The sequence below is a fragment of the Podarcis raffonei genome, chromosome 1 (assembly GCF_027172205.1).
Source record: "Podarcis raffonei isolate rPodRaf1 chromosome 1, rPodRaf1.pri, whole genome shotgun sequence".
Taxonomy (NCBI): Eukaryota; Metazoa; Chordata; class Lepidosauria; order Squamata; family Lacertidae; genus Podarcis; species Podarcis raffonei.
The window spans coordinates 59,907,686-59,930,006 of NC_070602.1; the positions used below are offsets into that span (position 1 = coordinate 59,907,686).

Genomic DNA, 22,321 nt, shown 5'->3' on the forward strand with positions numbered 1-22,321 from the left:
AGTGAAATAAGAGAGCAAGAAGAACAGATATTTAAAGAGTGGAAATTTTTTCTGAGTATGTAGAAAATACGTACACAGTTGAAAACGTTCACAGTATTATGGTAAATTCAACAGTATAATATATTGCAGTGGGAGATAAGATTGGAGAACTTAATTAGATGGATATACAATATATGCAGGAAAGGTGGTAAATTAAAAGAACCTTGGAAGGGGAGAGAGGGAAGTCATTGAATGTATGGTTATGATGAAAGATTTTCATTTTGAAATGCATAATCTGAAAATGTAATAAAAATTATTTTAGAAAGAAAACAGTTCTTCACTTTGGGGACAGAAAAGATTGATGAGTGAAAATAGATGTTAAGGGCTTAATATTTATACTCCTTTCTCACTCCCAATGCAATACATTAGCCTGATAGTCCAGTTCATTTAGCAGTATTTTAAACAGAGCTCTTACACCTTCAGGCACTTGTATCTGATGCTCTAATGCCAACTAGTTTAGAAGGTTAATGGAGGCTTTATAGATGGTTTCATTTGTTCCTCTATAAATCAGCCAGCAGGTGGGGTTGAAACTGCAGAACGTCCTCAGTAGATGCAATTTACTTTTGCATCATGTGTAGCAACAGACCGATAATTCTGTCAGACACCATTGAGATAAAAATATGCTACATTAATTTTAGGGTGGAACTTTTTCAAGAGTTAGACTAGAGGTCCAGTAACCTCCTTGCCTGATGGAAGGAAAGATGGAGATTTATAAGGAATATGCTTTGATATAGTCTAGTGCAGGTTATTATAATCCATGGGATTTGACACGACAACAGTGTATGTGTGTGTGTAACCTGATTAATGGGAGTGGTACTGGCATGGCTTCTTTTTATTTTTGTTATTGTTAGTCATTAATGGCCTTCCATATATCTGGGGCATGTACAAAATATAATAAAAACTAAAAGCAAGTAAAACACAAAAAGGTGTATCACTTTAAAAAAATAAAAAGCTTTTCTTCATTGCCCTTTAATTTCTGTATCTCATTTCTGTTCTCCAAGACATAAGCATAGGCTGCCTTCAAACTGAAAAGAAAGGAAGAAATGCCTAGAAACTTCTCAAATGGTCAATGTGGCCAAAATGGTGAAAGTTCTACCAAAACAGAATATGTTGGGGCTGGGGAACATGATACTCAAAATTACCTAGCTGTCAGATATACATGCATTTATCAACTTTCCTTGTTCAATACAATGCCACTAGCTTAACTCATTTAGCTCATTTAAATAGGACACTTCCTCCTTTGGGCAGTTGTAGCTCGTGAGCTATTTTGCCAACTAGTTTAAAACAGTTGTTCACAGTACCTTTCATCATAGCGTTTCATATATTCCAGAGAAGTTAAAAGTTTACATTGCACCTTTGGGGTAAAATAGATACTGCAACCTTTAGTGTACAAGCTGTGCTGGCTGAAGAATATTTAGGTTTCATTTATGCTTGGAAGGTACAGCAGATGTGTGCAACTTTATTAAGACTCCAGAACAAAGAAAAGTATCAGTACTTCCCACCTGTGTTTCTGTGATCATCTTTTCGTTACCGCTTTAACTTAGCCAAGTGCTAATCATTTATTCCAGCCATAGTTTCATTTGACTTAACTTTGTTGTCACAGTGTGGGCTAATGGTTGGTTGCTGTGTCATCTTCTACCTCAAGCTTTCCAAAAGTCTGATCCCTAAAATAGGGGGTTTTCAGGCTGGAGCTAAAAGTATTATATGAGAAAGGTGATTTGTTATATTTGCTTTTCCACCTTCAAATGATAATCATTTACAGATATGCCTCTAGCCCTGCAGTTACTACGATTGTACCCTTTTAATGTCCTTACATTTGTGAGGCATTGCTGAGGGATAAAAGATTTCCCATCTTGCTTTGCTCCCCGTGTGAGCTGTTACTAATGACAAATGATTTGGGGGCAGTGAGTCGAGAAGGACACAGATGACAAACCTATGAATTTCTAAAGTGCGCTTCTCTAAGAGATGTCTGATCAGCAGTTTAATATTATGTGTGGTGAGAAATAATTCAATCAGATTAAAAACTAAGTAATGGAATATGTATGAAATAAAAGGTTCTTGCATGGAAGTGGTTTTACTTTCGTAAGTAGCATGGGGTTTAAAGAAACCAAAAGGACCCATCACGGAAGTGGATTATTCAAAATATGTTGGCTCCCTTTCCTATTGTGATTTTAGATGGGTAAGATAAATAATAATTTTAATACTTCTTGGGTTGGATCTTTTCTTCCAAAGACAATTTTTTAAAAAGCAAGGTTTTCATGGAAGCATTGTAAAATCGTACTGATCATCTAAATAATGGCCCGAATGCCATAAGCCACAAGCAGAGAAAGCTGAATGCCTACTGCTGAACTGAATTCTGAAAGTTGGCTGTCAAGCAAGATGTGAGTTGATGAATGGGTGGACCTAGTGGTAGTGTTAAAGCAGGATCACCAACCTCTTAGGAAATGGGGCATACTGGGCTGCACTTAAAAGGGTGGAATGGGGAAAAGGTGAAATATCGCCCATGTTTTGCTAATAGAACTGCCTCAGCTCACATAAATAAATGGGAAAATCTACAGTTTCTATTGGATGATAATTACATAGTGTTATGTTTTTCTTCACTTTATGCTTGCAAAGTACTTACTTTAAAAGAGTATTCTTGGATTTAATTTAATAAGCTTCACAATTCAAAACAAGAAGTGCTGATGTAAGTTTTCTGTGGCTAATGTGTTTCTTGGTCAGGAGCGTTAAGGGCACAGGCCAGATCACAGCTTCTGAGCATGCTTATTGTGGTCTGATTCGTACCCTTAACGCTCTGTTTGGTTTTGTGACCCAGGGACGCGTTGGCCGCAGTGGGCATGTATTGGGGCAGAGTTTGGTTGCTTTACTTTTGAACAACTGCTATTTAAGTAGCCTTGCATCTGAATAAAATTGTTTAGTGTAGCTGCTGAACAAGAAACACAAAGAAATTCTGGCGCATATGTTTAATTGGTGCTTGCATACCTTTTGGTCCACTCCACTTGCCTGTTGCATTTTAATTTTTGTAACTAGCCTTCAGTTTCATGTCTCTTTTAAAAGCTGGATATACAAAGAACAACAGAATTAAACTCATCCTAGTTCAGGTTTTTACACATACAAAGCAGCACATCATCTGATAGGCCTCATTTGTTTGGTCATTATGTTATCTAAAATATGAATGTTATAAAAGGGTGGTATATTTGTTAGACATTGCCCTGCTTTTTGGAATTTTTCATTGCTAGGAGGCTTACAATATAAATCAGATAAAATGCATCACTCCATTACCTTCCTCTGCTAATGTGGTGAGACATTTCTGGTGCTACTTAGCGAGTTTTCCTGCGTTCCCCTGCTTACCAAATACAGCACTGTCATTTTGGAAAGAGATTGTTGACTTAACAGTGCTTTGTCTACTGTAGCACAGAGATACTGCTGGTAGTCCAGGAACAAGCCTAATATATAGCAAGGGAAGACCTAAAAAAAACCACAACCAGCAATATTGACTGAAACAGCAGTCCGTATACTCCGTATGCCCATTTGTGTGTCAGCTGTCATGTATGCAGAGCCATTGATCTGTCTCAGGTTCTGCTTATCACCACTTCTCCCAGTTGTTGCCATGCCGTTGTTTCTACCAAGACAACGAATCCTATGAAATGGATTTTTTAAAAATAGGTTTTTCCTCAAAACAGTAGATTTGTCTGTTTCTGCTTGTGGTAAATTTCCTTGTATATTTCAAATTAAAGTCAATGCTAAGATAAAAGGGAACGTGTACCATTGTTTGTTGTCAATAAATTATTTGCAACATCTCTTTGCAGTGTATCCTGACATCTGCACCATCAGCCTGGTGGCTGTCAGTGACCTCAAGAAGCATGCAGACAGGTTAGCTTTCTGGGATGATGTGTATGGCTTCAACATGTCCTGCATGAAGAAGGCTGTCATTCCAGAAGCTGTTGTGGAAGTGTTAGATCCAGGCACGCTTATATCTGAAGCTTGTGTCATCAAGGTACTGTACCAAATAATGTAAATTTCTAGAAAAGAATGTATAATTGTTAACACAGTGCAAGCTGTTCTTACATATAATATGTTTTGTTTCCTCCTAGCCATTCAGTGTTAATAAATTATGGAGTCCGTGATACTAATATTTTGGAATTTGTGCACATCTTTATGGATTTTGCAGCCTTCTCGTGGTAGTTTTTCTCTCTTCTTTCCCACCACAAAACTAATAAAGAGAGAAATAAAATAAGGAGGTGTAATGGCTACCTGCCCATTGTTCATTCAACATCTATACGTCAAAAGTGATGTGCAGTTCTCTGTTGGTTCCATCTGGAACCTGTTAAATATCTCAAGAGGCTGTCTTTAAAACTTAACTCCAATTTCTGCTTGTCTCCCCATCTTTTATTTTCTCCACCTGGTCATGCTCTGTCTCTGGTATGCTTAATTGTAGGCTTTGGAACTGCATTAATTATATTGTAATTAATTATGCTATAATTATTAGTTATATTGTTTGCTAAAATCCTTGAATATTTGCATATTCAGTGTTATGAACGAAGTATGAGTGCTAAAGAGTATTTTCTTTTCATTTATTACACCTTTCCTCAAAGGACTTCAGAGTGACATACATAATTTTTCCTCACAATACCCTGAGAGTTGGACTGGGCTTAGAGGCAATGACTGACTGATCTGAACCCTGGTCTTCAGGTCCTAGTGCAACACTAACAAGTACACTACACCATTAATGGTAGAAGAAACGAGATGATTGGTTAAGAAGTATATTGCTTTCCATGTAAACATATATTGTAGCACCTCTGTAGATAAATATTAGAGAAAATCACACAAATATTGCTGCATGTACCACTTAGGTGTGCTTAAGTGAAGCAATTGGGGGAAAGTTCCTTTCTAATCCCCTCCCCTTTCTAACTATTATCTGAAAAGGCAATCTTATATTTTCATAAGAACAGCATTGTTGCTGTGTGAAATCGAATGCATTCAATTCTCTGATAATGTACAACCCTAGACTAACTGCCTCAAGTTTCCCCCTCCCATCTAGAGCACAATAGGCTACATTCCTCTTAAAAATAGAGAATATTTATTACACAAAATTATTCAACCACAATTTTAATTTGTAACACCTCCCTCTAAATGTTGTACAGTGGTAGCTTGGTTCTCAAACTTAATCCATTCTGGAAGTCCATTCCAAAACCAAGGTGCACTTTCCCACAGAAAGTAATGCAAAATGGATTAATCCGTTCCAGACTTTTAAAAACAACCCCTAAAACAGCAATTTAACATGAATTTTGCTATCTAACGACACAATTGATCCATAAAATGAAAGCAGTAAACAATGTACTGCAGTCACACAATCAATCAATCAATCAATCAATCAGTAGCTGAATTGGGTTCCACACGGTCACAAAAACGAAACAAAAAAGCTGCAAAAACAAAAATGCGAAATAATTAGGAAAAACAGACAGCATAATACTCAAAACCTCAGCGTAATACTCAAAACGGAAGTGTGGCACTCAAAACAGAGCACATTCAGCTTCTGAAAAAAGTTCGCAAACCGGAACACTTACTTCCGGGTTTGCAGTGTTTGGGTTCCAAGTTGTTTGAGTACCAAGGTGTTTGAGAACCAATGTACCACTGTATAGTAGCCCTCATTGCCTTAAATTTGTTCCTGGAGAAAAATAGGGATCCTGTAGTTCAGGCTCCCTGTGCATCTTTAACAGATTTAAAAGAGTGACAAGCCTGTTTTGGTTATGACTACTTTGAGATGCTGTTGTTGCTTAACAACCTACTTTTACATTGCAGGCTGGAAAATAATTGCTTGAGTGGAATTGATAGATAAAACTTCCAAATAAGACTTTAAATGTTGACTATCCATTTTTCTGTATAACATGTAGTAAAATTAATGAATTCACCAAGAATGTCATCCTGAGTAAACAACCAAAATCAATAATTGTTCCATAATGCTGATGATTTTCAGATATTGAGGAAATTATAAAAATGTACCTAGTTAATCATATGATGACTAAGAATGTATATGTTTCACCTCTGAATCTGGCATTTATTACCCTGAGTAATGGTTTTGTCATACTCCACTCAGCCTCATGAAAATCTGACAGCTTCTGTGTCAGATTTTGACTTTTGTGTATTTTAAAGGGATTTCTTTTCTGTAAGATGAGCAGTTACTAATAGTCCTATTCAGTAACCTCTTTGTTTAGAAAAATCACATCCCAGTTTCAAGAATTTCTCATAAGGCATCAAAAATAATATAAAGTTGAGCAAACATATAGCAGTAATGTATTAAATGTTCCAGAGTAACACAGAAAATCATGCAAAATAGTCATAGATGTAATAGTGTGAACCAGCAACTGATAAAACATACAGCTAGCCCAAAATTACTGAGGTAGTCAATAGTAGGAAACAAGCCCATATATGAGCCTTTCTTTTAAAAAATATGCAAGCCTTCAGACATTTCCAAGAACTCTGTATTGTTGTGACCTGACAGTCCAGTTGGCAATGAATTCCATAGCCGTGGGGCTGCCACGGAGAATGCTCTCAGCTTTGTAGCCACTGGATTTCACTACTCCTGATGGTGGACAAACAAGAATGGCTGAGCAACAGAAGGTGTTTAAATGTCCCTCATTGGCTGACATGATTATGACACCATAGCTCTGCAGTATTCCTTTGTTTGCCATTTCCAAGGTTAGTAAAATGATGGAGTTGCCTTTCATATCCCTACCATTATCCAGGATATTGAACATACATTATATTTGCATATTATTCAGTTGGCCAAGAAGGGTGACAAATGTACCAATTTTGATTTTTAACAAAAGAAGGTGTGTGTGTGTGTGTGAGAGAGAGAGAGAGAGAGAGAGAGAGAGCGATGTCCAGTCATAAAAGGACTTGTGAGTCCTGCTGGGAGCCCAGTTGCTGTTCACGAGTCTTTTTCAAATAAAACAAGTATCCAAATAAAAGAATGGGTATCCAACAAATAGGGGACGAAGGTGGCGCTGTGGGTTAAACCACAGAGCCTAGGACTTGCTGATCAGAAGGTCGGTGGTTCAAATCCCCGCGATGGGGTGAGCTGCCGTTGCTCGGTCCCTGCTCCTGTCATCCTAGCAGTTCGAAAGCACATCAAAGTGCAAGTAGATAAATAGGTACCGCTCTGGTGGGAAGGTAAATGGCGTTTCCATGCGCTGCTCTGGTTCGCCAGAAGCGGCTTAGTCATGCTGGCCACATGACCCGGAAGCTGTATGGCGGCTCCCTCGGCCAATAAAGTGAGATGAGCACCACAACCCCAGAGTCGGCCACAACTGGACCTAATGGTCAGGGGTCCCTTTACCTTTACCTACCCAGCAAATATGTGTGAAAACACTATGTGGGAATTTGTAGGGATTAAAGCTAGACTGCTGTAGTAAATCTGAGGATTGTGCCTCACCTTGATTTGATTTTCATGTGCCCTATTATTAGGACTCTGATGATGCCATATATAAGACTCATCAAGCCATGAAATATGCTAATCCACCTTCAGCTTAGAATTGGTTTACATGTGATATATCTTCAATAAATATCAGTTTTATCTAGGAACTTGTATGTACTTGACATAGAGAGCTCATTTTTCTGCCGCTTCACATATAAGCCCATTTTTTTCTGAATGGAAGCATTATCCCTATGAGAAACATATCTGTAAAAGAAAGCATCCTGACAATTTTAACTTTCTGGTCGTAGGCTGAAGAACATAGAGTCTAACTGCATCCCAGTGAGACTTCAGAGTCCTACCCCCAGTTCATCTTCTGCAAACAGCATTGCAAGCAACTTTTGAACCTTAAGAGTTTCATTTATCATGTGCTTTTAGAAGACTGCAGTTATAAAGCCAGTGAGAGTCCTGAGCTTGCACTTAGAGGCTAAACTTTCCAGTTTTTTGCCATATACACCTGGTAGGCAACTAGTTTCCATGTAGGTTGCTTTTGAGAATAAGCTTTATTTCAGGTCTATTATGCAGAGATGATTAAAACAGTCTCCATAGATTCCACTCAGATACTAGGATCCTGCTTTGTTCTCACACAAGACTTTGCGCTTTCTTGCAGCGGATAGATTGCCATGTTGCATCGGTTTCAGAACTGAATTTTTCATCAGACTTCACTCTGAGAGTAACAAAGACTTCAGTGTGTACGGTAAATATTTTATTTCAGCATTTCTTGGGGTTTGATTGCCGTGTTTTTGAAACCTTCGGTCGAAGCCTTCATTTGCAAACTAGCTAGCTATCGACCATGGCTACGGGATTAAATGTTGGCATTACCTGGTAGCCATTGGTGTGTTACAATCTTGTCAAGCTGTATAATGTGTTCCTTACCAGCAGCTATGCCATTCCTCTTAAGTCCTCTCTCTTCGGGGCCAGCCATGTAGAACGTTATTCCCCCTTTATTCCTGATGTAGATCTTCACTCAACCCTTCTGCGCTGGCAGAAGAGGGGCACCAATTTGTGGTCGCCTCAGGTACCAAAGTGTCTTGGGTTGTCCCTGTTTCTCTTTCATCTTCCTTATTTTTTTTACATTCTAATACTTTTTTACTCTTTTCCTGTGTAAGCTTGTTTCACCATTCCTTCCTTTCCACTTGTCACAAGCTTATCTGCTATCTCCTTTTAACAATTTATCCTCCACCCACCTTCTGAACTCTTTGTGACCCTTTTCATATGGAGTTTCTCCCTTTCTCACTATGAATTGTAATTTTTGCACCCACTTTTCCAGTAAAGCGGTTTCTGCATATTGCCTTCACATATATCATTGCTTGTGTCTTCCTGTTTATTTGTGTGGGTTTGGGGTACGGGTTGTAACTTCATTTTCGAACCAAAGCATGTATTTGTTGCTTTTTATATACATTCTCCAGCCTTAAAAATATAGTGATACAGGTGAAATGTTTGGTTTGGAAGTTTCTAGTTTTGGATCAGAGATTTGTGGTGTTGCGCAAAAAAAACAAAACACTTTGTCAAGTATTGCGTACTTCATCATGTAAGATTATTGACATCTTATGACCAGAATTTCCACTCCTTTTGTGATGGAGTATAGCAGTTTAGTTAGAGGCTGACAGTCCATCCATCACATCAGGCTGCCTAACCTTGCAGTAAATGAACAATAAATCCATTATATGTATTGGAGATTTTGAAGATGCTTTAAAAGTGTATTTCTTCAGCTGGACAAATATTCACCCTTGATTTTCTGTATGTAGAATTTTAGTTTGGGTTAAGATACAAGAATAAAGGTTTAATGTCATAACATTTTTGGTCTTAAAACTAATGTGGCTGTTTTTCCCCTTTGAAGAAAGATGGTTTAGAGTCTCAGTTCAGAGTCAAACTACATCAACAGAAGTATAGTGTCCAGATCAAGCGAAGTAATAGTTCCACTCTATTATGCCTTGCTCAGTCCACACTTGGAATACTGTGTCTAGTTACTGACACCACAATATGTGTTTTCTATTTGATTTAGTCCAGAAACTTAAGGGAAGAGGAAGTTGAGCGTTGTTCTTCAAGGCAATATTTCTATTTTTAGAACCATTTGGGGAGAGTTCCAATCAATCCATGTTGCAACTATAAATTCCTTAGCTTTACATCGGGATATTTATGGGTCAGGCACAGTCTACAACATTGGAAAGTAGACTTTGGCATATATCTAGAGATTCATGTTCAGCCACTCTTAGAACTTTAATATACAGTCACTGACCCAGGTTTGCAGGTCACTGTGAAATTCCTACCCATCTTGGAACAGGCAGCTATTAACATTTTAACACTCCCTCTGCCTGTTCTCCTCTACCCCCTGCTTTCTCATGACCCAAACACCTGCCATGTGCAATGGAGCTCTAGGCCGCCATTATTGCGGGCCTGATCCTCTGTGCCATTCCCCAATCCTTATATGTCAACTTCCCATCTCTGTCATAGATACAAGCAAAGTGTAAGGTGTGTGTTTAGGCAAAGTGGGTTGTGAAGCCTGTGAACAATTTTACTCAAAATAACCATTTCAGATTTCCGTAAATAATTGTATTTTGGCTGTTCGAGCCATACAACCATTTTATTCTTTAGTGTCTTTTTGGCAGTTCATTTCGGACCAAGCTGACCATGTGTTTGCATGTTCTCACCATAGGCCAATTTGAAATTTCACATATATAAGGAAATGTGCAGCCCATCCCATTTCACCACCTGAGGTGAAACGGGAATGTGCCTCTCCCTGCCCCCCTGCCACACCACGCCTCACATGAGAGGAGGAGCATTCCTCAATGCTTTAATACTCATCTTCTTTGCCCCGGGGCAGAGAAGATGAGCGGCACTGTCATGCGCTGGAATGCTCCTGGCAAGAGGGAGCATTCTGCAAGCGGTTGAACAGGCAGGGTACCGCCTCTTGTGCTTCCACCACTTTACCCAACCTCATGGGCTCTGTAAGCAAAGAGCAGAAATACAAGCACATCATGTGCATGGATATCTGGTCCCCCCCCCCAATAGGTACTCTTAAAATGTCTGATAATCAGCTTTAATATATTGCTACATTCACAGAGCTTTTGGGATTAAGCAGGCTAAAAAACTAAATTAAATTGCCCAAGTTTACTTGATTGAAATCACAGTATACATACTAAAATTAATGCACTTGATAGATGGTTTCCTCCCTAGCACAAAACAGGTATTGTGAGAAGCTTTTAGTTAATATCAGTTATTAAGTTCAGTTAGGGACGCGGGTGGCGCTGTGGGTAAAACCTCAGCACCTAGGACTTGCCGATCATCAGGTCGGCGGTTTGAATCCCTGCGGCGGGGTGCGCTCCCGTCGTTCGGTCCCAACGCCTGCCAACCTAGCAGTTCGAAAGCACCCCCGGGTGCAAGTAGATAAATAGGGACCGCTTACTAGCGGGAAGGTAAACACCGTTTCCGTGTGCTGTGCTGGCTCGTCAGATGCAGCTTGTCACGCTGGCCACGTGACCCGGAAGTGTCTTCGGACAGCGCTGGCCCCCGGCCTCTTAAGTGAGATGGGCGCACAACCCCAGAGTCGGACACGACTGGCCCGTACGGGCAGGGGTACCTTTACCTTTACCTTTATTAAGTTCAGTATCAATTGCTGTTGATAGGTGCTTGGTGGTGTTAGCGGTGATCTAAAATGTTACTTATTAAGATTACTTATTAAGACCTTAAACTTTACTATGAATCAGCAGCATTTTGCTGGTTGAAAGAATGGCTGCTTCTTGAGAACACAGACATTTTGGATTTAGAAGTTTTTAATAATGTTTTTGGGTGGCATGCATATTTGTGGTATGACAAGGTTAAAGCACATAAAGCATTTAAAAACCATATTGTCAGAAGAGCACTGCTCAATGTCTGGACAAGTTATAAAGACTTACTTGAAAATAAAACACCAAGGTGGTTATCACCAATGGAAGCGAAGGCTCAGAAAAAGCTCAATATGGAGGCCAAATGGCCAAAATATTGGGAGATTTTGGAACAGGAGGGTGACAAACTGAAACTGCAGAGTTTTGAGAAACTAAAAGATGAAGTGCGAGATTGGCTTCATTATTATCAAATAAGGGAGGTTTATAACTTGGACAAAAAAATTGGCTTCCAGGTGGAAAAATCAAAATTGGAAACAGAACTGTTAGATCCCAAAACCAAGACATTATCAAGAATGTATAACTTGTTGTTGAAATGGAATACTCAGGATGAAACGGTTAAATCTGCTATGATAAAATGGGCACAAGATGTTGGACATAACATAATGTTTGCTGACTGGGAACAGTTGTGGACCACAGGTATGAAATTTACGGCATGTAATGCCTTAAGAGAGAATATTATGAAAATGATATACAGGTGGTACATGACACCAGTCAAGCTTGCTAAAATATACCATTTGCCCGATAATAAGTGTTGGAAGTGTAAAGAAAACGAAGGTACATTCTTTCACCTTTGGTGGACGTGCCCAAAGATTAAGGCTTTCTGGGAAATGATCTATAATGAAATGAAAAGGGTATTTAAATATACCTTCCTGAAGAAGCCAGAGGCCTTTCTCCTGGGCATGGTCGGCCAATTGGTGCCAAAGAAGGACAGAACTTTCTTTATGTATGCAACAACAGCAGCAAGAATACTTATCGCGAAGTATTGGAAGACACAAGATCTACCCACCTTGGAAGAATGGCAGATGAAAGTGATAGACTATATGGAATTGGCGGAAATGACTGGCAGAATCCGAGACCAGGGAGAAGAGTTGGTGGAAGAGGATTGGAAGAAATTTAAAGATTATTTGCAGAAACATTGCAAAATTAATGAATGTTAAAATGATGTAGGAATGAAATGAGATGGTTTTAGTAATAAGGTTAAAAGAATATCTAAAAAAGGATTGATAATTAGATGGAAATATAAAATAATATGTTAAGATATATAATTAAGATACAAAGTGGGTAAGGATTTGCTGAATTAACTATGTGAATTGGAATACAAAAAAGGGAGGTGTGAGGAGGTCAGGAAACAAGTAATTGAAATATAAGATGTGAAAAGATTGATTTGTTTTTAATTCTGTTTTTTTTTCATGTATTTTGTATTTTTCTTGGTATTTTTGTATTTCTTTTCTCTTTTTCTTTTTCTTTTTTTATTCTGTAATTTTTATTGTCTGTAAAATTTCAATAAATATCTTTTTTTTAAAAATGTTACTTATTAAGTTTTGCTATATGGCTAAGACTTCAGTCCTCCACCCACTTACCTGGCAGTAAGCCTTGTTGAATATGATGAGACTATGAGTGGACATGGTGGGTTCGCCCTAAAAGCATGGAATCTGCCTTTGAGGGCCCTTCAAAGACTGCTGAGAGTTCTGCCACATGATTGACTGGTTTCGGGGTTGGGAGCAGTAAGAATAGGCAATGCAAATTTTAACCCTGCTTTCCCCCTTCTGATTCATACTCGGGTGGTTCCACACATAACTTCTGGCTCACCCACAGAGGAGGTGGTAGATTGGATAACTCCCCATATATGCAGGAACTTATTTGCTTGTGATTTTAAAAGCTAAGGACTGCCATACTCATTGCTGTCTTGGATGCATTAAATGTTGTTGTGTTAGCTAGAGGGAAACGGTGGTGGTGGTGTGAAGAAAACAGGATTAAGCATATATTGACCTCGTTCACCCCCTGACAACTTAACATTATCCTGGGGGTGGAGTGTTGGCATCAGGGGACGCATGGCACATACTTATGCTGACCCAATTTTGCACCCAAATTCTCATATACTCTCCAATGCGAGGAAAAATACCCTCCTACCTCCATCTGTATTGTTGAAATTGTGCGAGCCAGGCAGCTACTAATAGACCCAAAACTCAGGTATCACCACTATAGGTCAATTAAAGGTAAAGGGACCCCTGACCATTAGGTCCAGTCGTGGCCGACTCTGGGGTTGCGGTGCTCATCTCGCTTTATTGGCCGAGGGAGCCGGCATACAGCTTCCAGGTCATGTGGCCAGCATGACTAAGCCGCTTCTGGCGAACCAGAGCAGCGCACAGAAACGCAGTTTACCTTCCCACTGGAGCGGTACCTATTTATCTACTTGCACTTTGACGCGCTTTCGAACTGCTAGGTGGGCAGGAGCAGGGACCGAGCAATGGGAGCTCGCCCCATTGCAGGGATGCGAACCGCCAACCTTCTGATTGGCAAGTCCTAGGTTCTGAGGTTTAACCCACAGCGTTACCCGTGTCCCTATAGGTCAATTAGGTTATAGCAATAGACTGCTGAGATTTAGAGCTAGGTGAGCAGGAATCTATTATCTGGCTGCAAAGTTCAGCAATTTACTACTATACTAGGGTGGAGAGAATTTCTCCGCCATTTATTTCCCCTCCATGATCTTTGCAGACCCCAACTTGGAAGTGATGAATGAAAGAGGAACTGCTTTCATCAAGGAATAAAAAGCTAACTCTTTGCGATATGAGAAGCAGTTTTACAAGGCTGAAGATGATTTAATTTTCAGACAGTATCAAACTTTGAATAGTATGGTACAAAGACTACTTGAATAATACCTAATGTGCTCAGTTATTCTACTTTTGAGATGGAATGAGGCTTTGTACAGGGTGCAATAAACGAAGTAAATTTTCTTCAGAACCCCCCTCCCCCTTTGAAGAGTAAGGATCATTCAGTAATCTTGAGGTACTGAGTTGTTTTCATTTAAGAAATATCATTTTAAAAACAAAAGTGGTATTTCTGCACCAAGAACATAGTGATTGTCTGTCTCCCTCTCCCTCTGCTTCATGGCTTACAAGCATTTCATCTCCATGCTTGGATAAACTCCATCAAAAGCACATTATCCTCCTACTTCTGTGGCCAGCTGCCTAATTGTATCTGCTCTAGCTGCATGCTGTTGGAACACGATACTGACGAGGAACAAAAATGATAAATTACTCCCTGCAGCTGATAGCGATGATGGTAACTTTTAATTTCCTCTCTCCTAAGTGAATTGGTCAAATTGCTTTTAACTGGTTTCACAGGGGTTTGTATAAATCAGACAGGGATTTACAATTGGGAACAGAAGTGTTTTCCTAGAGAAGCGGCACAGGTAAATGAAGAAGCAGATTTGAGATTTGCTCAAATCTGCGCTTTGCTCTGTTCTTAAAAAAATAAAAATGAGCCTGAAATACAGGATAACGAATGAGTAAACTGTGGGTGTTTCAACAGACACTGATTTTTTTTAGAGAGAGACTGCTTATTTTGTGGTTTCTGTGAATAAAATTGTGCCCCGCTGTGGCAACAGAACAAATAATTAAAGCACAAAGCTGCAATATATTTGATTTCTGTGAGAAACCATGCACACACACACAGAGACACACCTTGTACTTGCAGTTCCCAGATTGGTTACATTATGGCTACTGATGTATGATTATTTACATGTTCCCAGTAATATATTTGGGAGAATTTCTACATTAAGGCAAACTAGCCTGGCTTATATTTCAATGTCAGCTTGGTCTGTGAATTGATTTCACAGGTCTGCATACATGCTTAATGATCACATTTGCAGCTCTGGTGCTCCTCCTTTTCCCCTCTGCATAGCTGACTTGGTTTATGAGCAGGAGAAATTTGGTGTGGGGGTTTTTTTGGTGAATTTCTACATCTCATTAACCTCCTTGCTCTTTTTTGCTTGCCTACTTTTCAAAACAACCGCCTTCCCCTCAACATGCAGAGCGGTTCTGTCTGTTGATGGGATGTTGAGAACAGAAGGCAGAATAATTACTCTACTGCGGTGTATCTTTAACAAAAAGCATCCTTTCGCAGTGCTCAATAGGCCAGATCTTCAGTTATATACGACCAATCCCATTGTGTTTGCTTTCAATTTCCTACTGGTTACTGTTCAGAGAATAGTGTTTGAATGACTCTAGTGGAGATGCTGGAGTCTATTGTGATTATTTCTCTGGGGGCCTATATATCTGTTGTCAGACGAAGTGCTGTGGTGGGGAAGGAGGTAAAAGCAAGTATAAGTCACTTGCATGTAAAACAAAATAATACCTGAAGTAACTGTTTCTAAGAGCCAACACCATTTTCAGTTTTATTGCAGTTTTTATCTTTATATTCTATTTTCTACGCTGACCTTTCTGCTTTAACTTAAAAAATATATTTTGTATCTTGTCTCAAAGCTGTTCGTATAATGTTGGATAAAAGGTCAAATAAATAAAAATGATTGCTCCGCTAAATTACGAAGCTATCTAATCTCTCAAATGTATATAGCAAGTCTCAGTTAGAATGGTTCTGCAGAAGATGAACTGTGAGGAAGTACACTGGTCTTTCGTTCGACAGCCAGTCTGTAATATTAAGAGATAAAAGATATATGCAACTTTAAAGAAGGAAGACAGAAAACTAAAGTGGCAGGAATGGCGTAACATTAGTTGTTCAAGCAAGCCTTCCCCTTTAATAAAAAACCCCCGAAAAATATTTGTGTCTCCGACTGTGGCTTTGACATACATCAGACAGTTCCACAACTGGGAAAGAAAAAGAATATAAAATATCATATAATCCAGCAATTTGCACAGAAAGGGGAAACATGAATAGCAGACATTCAACCAAGTTTTACTCAGAGTAGACCTGTTGAAATTAGTGGGCCTAACTTAGTCATGTTCATTAATTTCAGTGCGTCTACTCTAAGTAAAATATAGTTGAATAACAATGTGTTTTAAAATTGCCCACTCATGTGGTAGGAAAATTAAAACACAGGAGTGTATGCAGCGTTTCATGAACAGAAGACAGCTTGCACAATGTATATTTTCCCCTAGAGTCCCCTCCCAGCCTTTCCAGAGACTTGGGAAGACCTAACAGACATTGTGGCTGGTGATGTGAAAAGTGCAAGACCTCTGTGCCAGATTTGGGGGAATTCCCTTGCCCCCTGCAGCCCTGTGGAACACAGCCCACAATGTGGGGTGACTCTCTGGAGAGGCTTTTTAGGGGTGGTGGGGAGAGGGAAAGATCTGTTGCATGACTTGATATAAGGCAGCTTCCCAGCTTCCTGTATGACAGTAGAGAGCACTTTGCTAATAATGCAAAGGAGGGGAATGCATTTGTTCCATTGCCTGGGGTGATGAGGAAAGAAACCCAAATAGTTAAAAAACATAATTTGCTTATTCAGTATTTCTCCACTCAGACGATGCCCCTGCTGGATGGAGAAAAGGGAGGAGTCTGCAGCCCTCTGAAAAACTGCAGTGCAAGGCTGAGGAACCCTCCAGGGCCATGAGATGGGTGGGGTAGGGAGATGGAAAGGGAAGGGGAAAACAGGTGAAAATTGTCTCCCCACCCTTTCTTCAGTGGGAGGCTCTGCTGAATCTGGGCCTCTTTCACTTCATGGGAATCCGGCCTGTGGAATATAGAAGCACTGCAGTTGCTTCGTTAGGATTTAGCATTCTGTTAGGTAAGGTACTGGCTAAAGTCGAATAGAATCTAAAGGGCAGGTTTTCGTCCCCTTGTGCTCTGAAATGGATGCATCATCCATTTGGATTGGGTAGTGCTAGAACATGACTGACACACTAGAACCATTCCAGATGGTTGTATTCAGTTATTGATGTATTCTTGAAGGACCTTGTCGCCGTTTGGTGCTTATCAATACCAATTGCAATTTTAAACTTCCCAGTTATTGAGGAAAACTCGTGAACGATGCTTCATTCTTGGTGGCGGTGGGGTGTTTGACAGATGTCCTTCATGAGCGGCATTTCATCCATGTTCTTGTACAGAGAATGCTGCCCACATGCAGATGCAGATTTCTGTTTGAAAGTTGCATCAGTCAGCAGCAGACAGTGGGGAAAGGAACCATGTGGTGCTCACTAGCCATGGTTACTTGAGGGAACATTTTAGAGTTTGTATCTATTGAATCCATGCTTATTGGCTGGGGTGGGATTGAGAGCATAATTGGGCTTTGTGGGTGTTTAGCAATATGTAGGCCACTTTCCATTGTTCTTGCAACTGGAAGATTGTCTTAACTGGACTTGTATGTAGCATTTAGCTTCTTATGGTTTAGGCATGTAGCAAAAACTAGGGAGTGTGCTGTCACAAGAGGTAGTGAGGCTTTTAGAAGAGGATTAGACCAATTCATGGAAGATAAGGCCATCAGTGACTACTAACCCTGATGGCTGTGTTCCACTTCCACTGTTGAAGGCAGTATGCCTCTGAAAGCCAGTTGCTGGGATCACAAGTGAGGAGATCTCTGTTGCACTCAGGTTCTGCCATGGGCATCTGGTTGTTGGACTAGAAGGGCCTTTGGCCTGATCTTATCCAGAAGCTCTTCTTACTTCCTTCTGATGATCTGATGCATTTTCTGCAACACAGTTTGATGCACCAGAGGCAAGAGCCCTCTTAAAGTAACCAGACAAATGAATGCATGCTTTGGACAGTTTTGGTTGGCTTTGGTAGTCTTTTCATTTGTACTTTGATTCTGAGCAGTGTATTTGCAGTAGCTCCCCATTCTCCATACCCTGGAAACACAACAATATTGCTTCTATTACAGTAATGAAAATGGAAGGACAAACCTTAACTGAATAAAGGCCACAGCTTTAACCCTTCATACTTGCTGGCCTTAAACAACATGTTAAGGAGCCATTGTATTTGCTGAATGACATCAAGGTGGTTGAGTTTTCAGTTTCTTTTGAATGCCCATGCCCAAGCAAGAACTTGGTATTACTCAATATATTATTTCCAGCAATTATATTGATGATATCAAGAAACACTTCAAGGATAATGAATGTGAAGATTGCTGATGTTTGTTTATTTCTAAATTGCAGGCAGTTGCTGGATATTTTGATATATATTTTGAGAAGAATTGCAGTAAAACAGTGAGTACATGTTCAAAATTAATGTAAAGATATATATTTTGTCAGCTTTTTGCCTTAAGGTGTTTTGGAATAAGTCTGTTTTGCTGTTTCAAGCATTTAATGTATGTGTGCTAGATTAATGTAGCATGATATTAAGTCTTGTATGTCATCACAGATTTTTGAACTCTGTCACTGCAGGTATTGTTCTCAACTAGTCCCTGCTGTACCAAAACACACTGGAAGCAAACAGCATTTTTTTTGGAGAACCCAATTTCTGTGGTAGAAGGTACAGTATTTTTTTCTTAGCTAAATATAATTTCTATAATACTAGATTCTTCTTGACACGCTTTCAGATTTGTTTCAAAAGCTGAAAGTAAACACTTGGGAATTTTCTGCACAACATCCAATAATAATTTCCCTCCTGCCTTATACTATATGTGAAAGTTCTTGCTTTTAGTTCACCAAAATAATGTGACTAGAGGCTTACAAGGACTTTGCCTCATGCAGTATTGCATTATGAATGCTCTTTCACTAGATAGATGAATACACATACTCTGCACATAGGCAAGTAGAACAAAAGAAAGAGGACTAGGTAAAAATATTTCTCCCCCATATACTAGCTTTCTACATGCAGGGACTTTTTACATGACAGCAATCAAAACTGCAACCCCTGTCATCTAGCCAGGAGTTGTAAGAGTCCAAGAAAGACTTTGGTACCTTATTTCCCCAGTGAGTAGTGATGTTTACATACCATGTCATAATGACTTGTTCGCACTACATGTGCAGAGCAAGTCACTGTTTGCTTAAATCAAATTTTACCAGCATATTACTTAACGTGTTTCTAGGTTGAGCATACACTTCATGTACAAGTAGTGTATATTTACAGTATCTACCCGCATTCATATGCAGGGAAGAGTATGTTGGGCCATAACTTCCCAAGGGAGAGAAGGAAAATGCATTCATATGCAGTGGCTTCAGGGGTGGTGAAATACACAATATGCACACACAGTTGTTCTCCATGTGTAGCTTCTGCAGTGGAACTGTGCTTCTGGCCACGCCCCTGATGGTACTGGTTGCGTGGCTGGGAAAGCAGCGTAGGAGCAGCTGTTCATATGTAGACTGTCTGATTTTATTAAATTTCCCCTCCCTTCCTGCAGAGAGCACTGCAACCAAATGTGGCATGACCAGTGCAGTATTCAGGGTCAGGAGCAGGGCCAGCGGTAGACATCCACTGCCCACTTGTCCACATGTAGAAGCCGTGCATGAAGAAAGAATTAATAAGGCCACTGTAGCCTCTTAGTGAAGCAGGCCTTAGTTGCTTTTGATCTATGTGTAGTCCAGGGGTAGACAACATGGTACCCTCCAGATGCTCCTGGATCACAGTTCCCATGATGCCTGACCATAAATCATGCTGGTTGGGGCAAATGGGAATTGGAATCCAACGACACCTGGAGGGTACCTGATCTAACCTGAAGAATACAAGACTCCCTTTGAATGTAGTCTCTTGGGCTGCTGAAATGGAGTAAACAGTCCAGGAAGATGCACTTTCATGTATTGAGGCAGGCATACATGAAACTTTCTTTGCCCAGTGTCTCAACTCCAAATGTGTGTGCTTGAGTTGGATTTGACGGTCTTAGGCTTCTAATCAACCTTTTTCCACAGGTCATTTTAGCTGACGTTTCTTGCTTGTTCTACATTAATAAATGTGCAGTGGCATTTGTCAGAACACGCTTAACATTAAAAAATAGGTGTCTGTCTAATCTACTATAAGAACTCTGTTAACTAAGGTCCAGTGACTTTAAGAACAATCTTAGACCCTGAGCATATGGACCTAATAAGTGCATGATCTTTCTATACCAGTGATCACAGTAAATCTGGTTATCAGTATTTCCTTGTCACGTGTTCCAGAATCCATACATAATTTACTCTCCACAAGAACTTCTGCTTTTGTTTAACCCTTCAGGGTGGAGTTGAAAAGGGAGTGAAGGGGAAAATGGGGGCACAAAGAGGGTTGCAAAAAAAGTGGGTGTAGGAGAAAGGGATTGAAGATGAAAGCAGCCATTTCCTCAAAGTCTAATTTCTTCTGATTTTCACATAAAAACATTCCCAAAAACTCACTAGCCAAACTTCCCTGATAACCTCCCCTTTTCCTTCTGCAAACAAGCAACTTCATTCATTTTTGCACTGTGATACCACTTTCACTCTTCAACCCAATGTCCTTACCCAATTAACCCAAAGCCTTTCTTTTTCACTGACCAACGTCCTAGTTTTCCTGTTGGTTCCTAGGAATGCTTCTAAGAACAATTTGTGTACTGGTTTTAGTGTTCCTAAGCTCAAACTGGTATTAGTGTGCTGTTTATAGATTTTCAGTAAACGTGCTAATTTCCTTTTGAGACAGTAAGCTAGTTTCAAATATTATAAAAAATTAATTCTGATTTATCTCTCTGATTTATCTCTCTGGTCCCTCTTGGGGTGCCAAACATGGGGATATGTCCAAATCTCAATGTCAAAAGCTCCCTCATATTGCAGGCTTGCATGTAAGCAGCACACTTCATTACCAGCCCATTCATCAGTAAAGTGTATATGTCTTTAAAATTTAAAAACAGTGGATGGCATTCATTAATTTCAGTGGGTCTACTCAGAGTAGGACTTAGTTGAACACAACCCATAGGGAAGAAGAGTGTCAAGGCTAATTCACATATGACTTTTGCAGTAGTTGCCCATTTGACAGAATAAATCACGTGACATATACATTAAAAATGTCCATCGGTGTGTACATATTTTCTCCTACCTAGAATATTAAACTACCAAGGCTGAACTGGTCTTCAGAAAAGTGTTTTCCTCTGACGAGTTTTGGCTGCACTGCTCTGCTGTGTACAACCTTTTAAATTGCTGTGGAAAACAACAAACATTTTATTTTCACTGCAAGGCATTATCAAGAACATAAAATGCAACCATGTGCTGTTTTATTGCTAATGGGTTTTGTGTGGTTTTCCCCCCTCTTTTTTTGGTTCAAGTTAATGGTTTTTCTCCCGTTCAGAGTAAGTCAGTACAAAATCTTTTTTTTTAAGATTTCAAGAAAAGTTATATTAAACATTAGGTTGAGATCGCAGCCTGGTAAGTCAGAGATGCTCTCAAGCATATCCTTTCTATTTTGGCGAGAAATAAAAAACTTTTAAGAGCTGGAAGACTTCTAATTTGTGGTAGGCTTCAAAGCTAAAGACAGTTCTTGCATAAAAACACCATTGAGCATTCATGAGGTAGCCTTGTGAAATCTATGGGGCATATCTATGTCAGTCAAGAATGTACTTCAAAAAATGCCCTTCAAAGTGGATAGCTCCCCTTGTCTATAACATATTAAGGCTGCCCTTTCTTCTGTCATTTAGCTATGCAGCAAGGTATTACGAACAAATGGAGCATGGTGACAGCATTCTGTTGTACCTCACTGTGAATCGCCATCATATTCTGGAACATCACTCATTCATATCAGTTCCTACCACTCTAGTTAGAAAAATCTTCCTTTGCAAATCTTCCTTTGCACTATGCAGACCAAATCTTGGCTGCTTTAATGAAGTTCAGTGGGACTTGCATCCTTTCTGGACAAAACTCCTCCCCCCTTTATGGTCATGGCCTCCGTAATGTGCAAGAGATGCCTTTTTAATTTAACACACACACCCCAGCAAAGATAATACGCAATATACAATACTAGAAGCTTCTCCTTTGCTTGTCAGCTCCCCTACCATTCCTCCATTAACCCCCTTCCCACCCCATGCCACCAGCTTTCCCAAACCCATTTCTGGAGCCACTTCTGTCTTCTGTTCTGCAGCCCCCCTTTGCACCCATTTTCACCTTCATCCTCATGTCCTTGCCACTGCCTCCCCCACCTTTTGTGCCACCCCACCCCACCTTACTTACTAACCACCCCCTGGTAACCTCCTGTATCCTCTTCCTTCTCCTCCTGCACATTGCACCTAGTAAGCATACTTTTCACCTCCTATTTTGGG

The 22,321-nt window shown here is 39.8% G+C and overlaps 1 protein-coding gene across 2 annotated transcripts in view; it reads left to right on the forward strand.

Annotated features, from left to right (window-relative positions):
* The window catches only part of PRMT3 (protein arginine methyltransferase 3), a 65,411-nt gene that overhangs the window by 36,403 nt on the left and 6,687 nt on the right, over window positions 1-22,321 (forward strand). Inside the window, exons 12-15 of one of the 2 annotated variants that reach the window (XM_053389104.1) lie at window positions 3,849-4,036; window positions 8,124-8,210; window positions 18,288-18,338; window positions 18,516-18,603. In XM_053389104.1, coding sequence (XP_053245079.1) covers window positions 3,849-4,036; window positions 8,124-8,210; window positions 18,288-18,338; window positions 18,516-18,603 — 414 coding nt within the window. The remainder of the gene's footprint in view (window positions 1-3,848; window positions 4,037-8,123; window positions 8,211-18,287; window positions 18,339-18,515; window positions 18,604-22,321) is intronic. The other variant, XM_053389115.1, reaches the window with a different exon arrangement.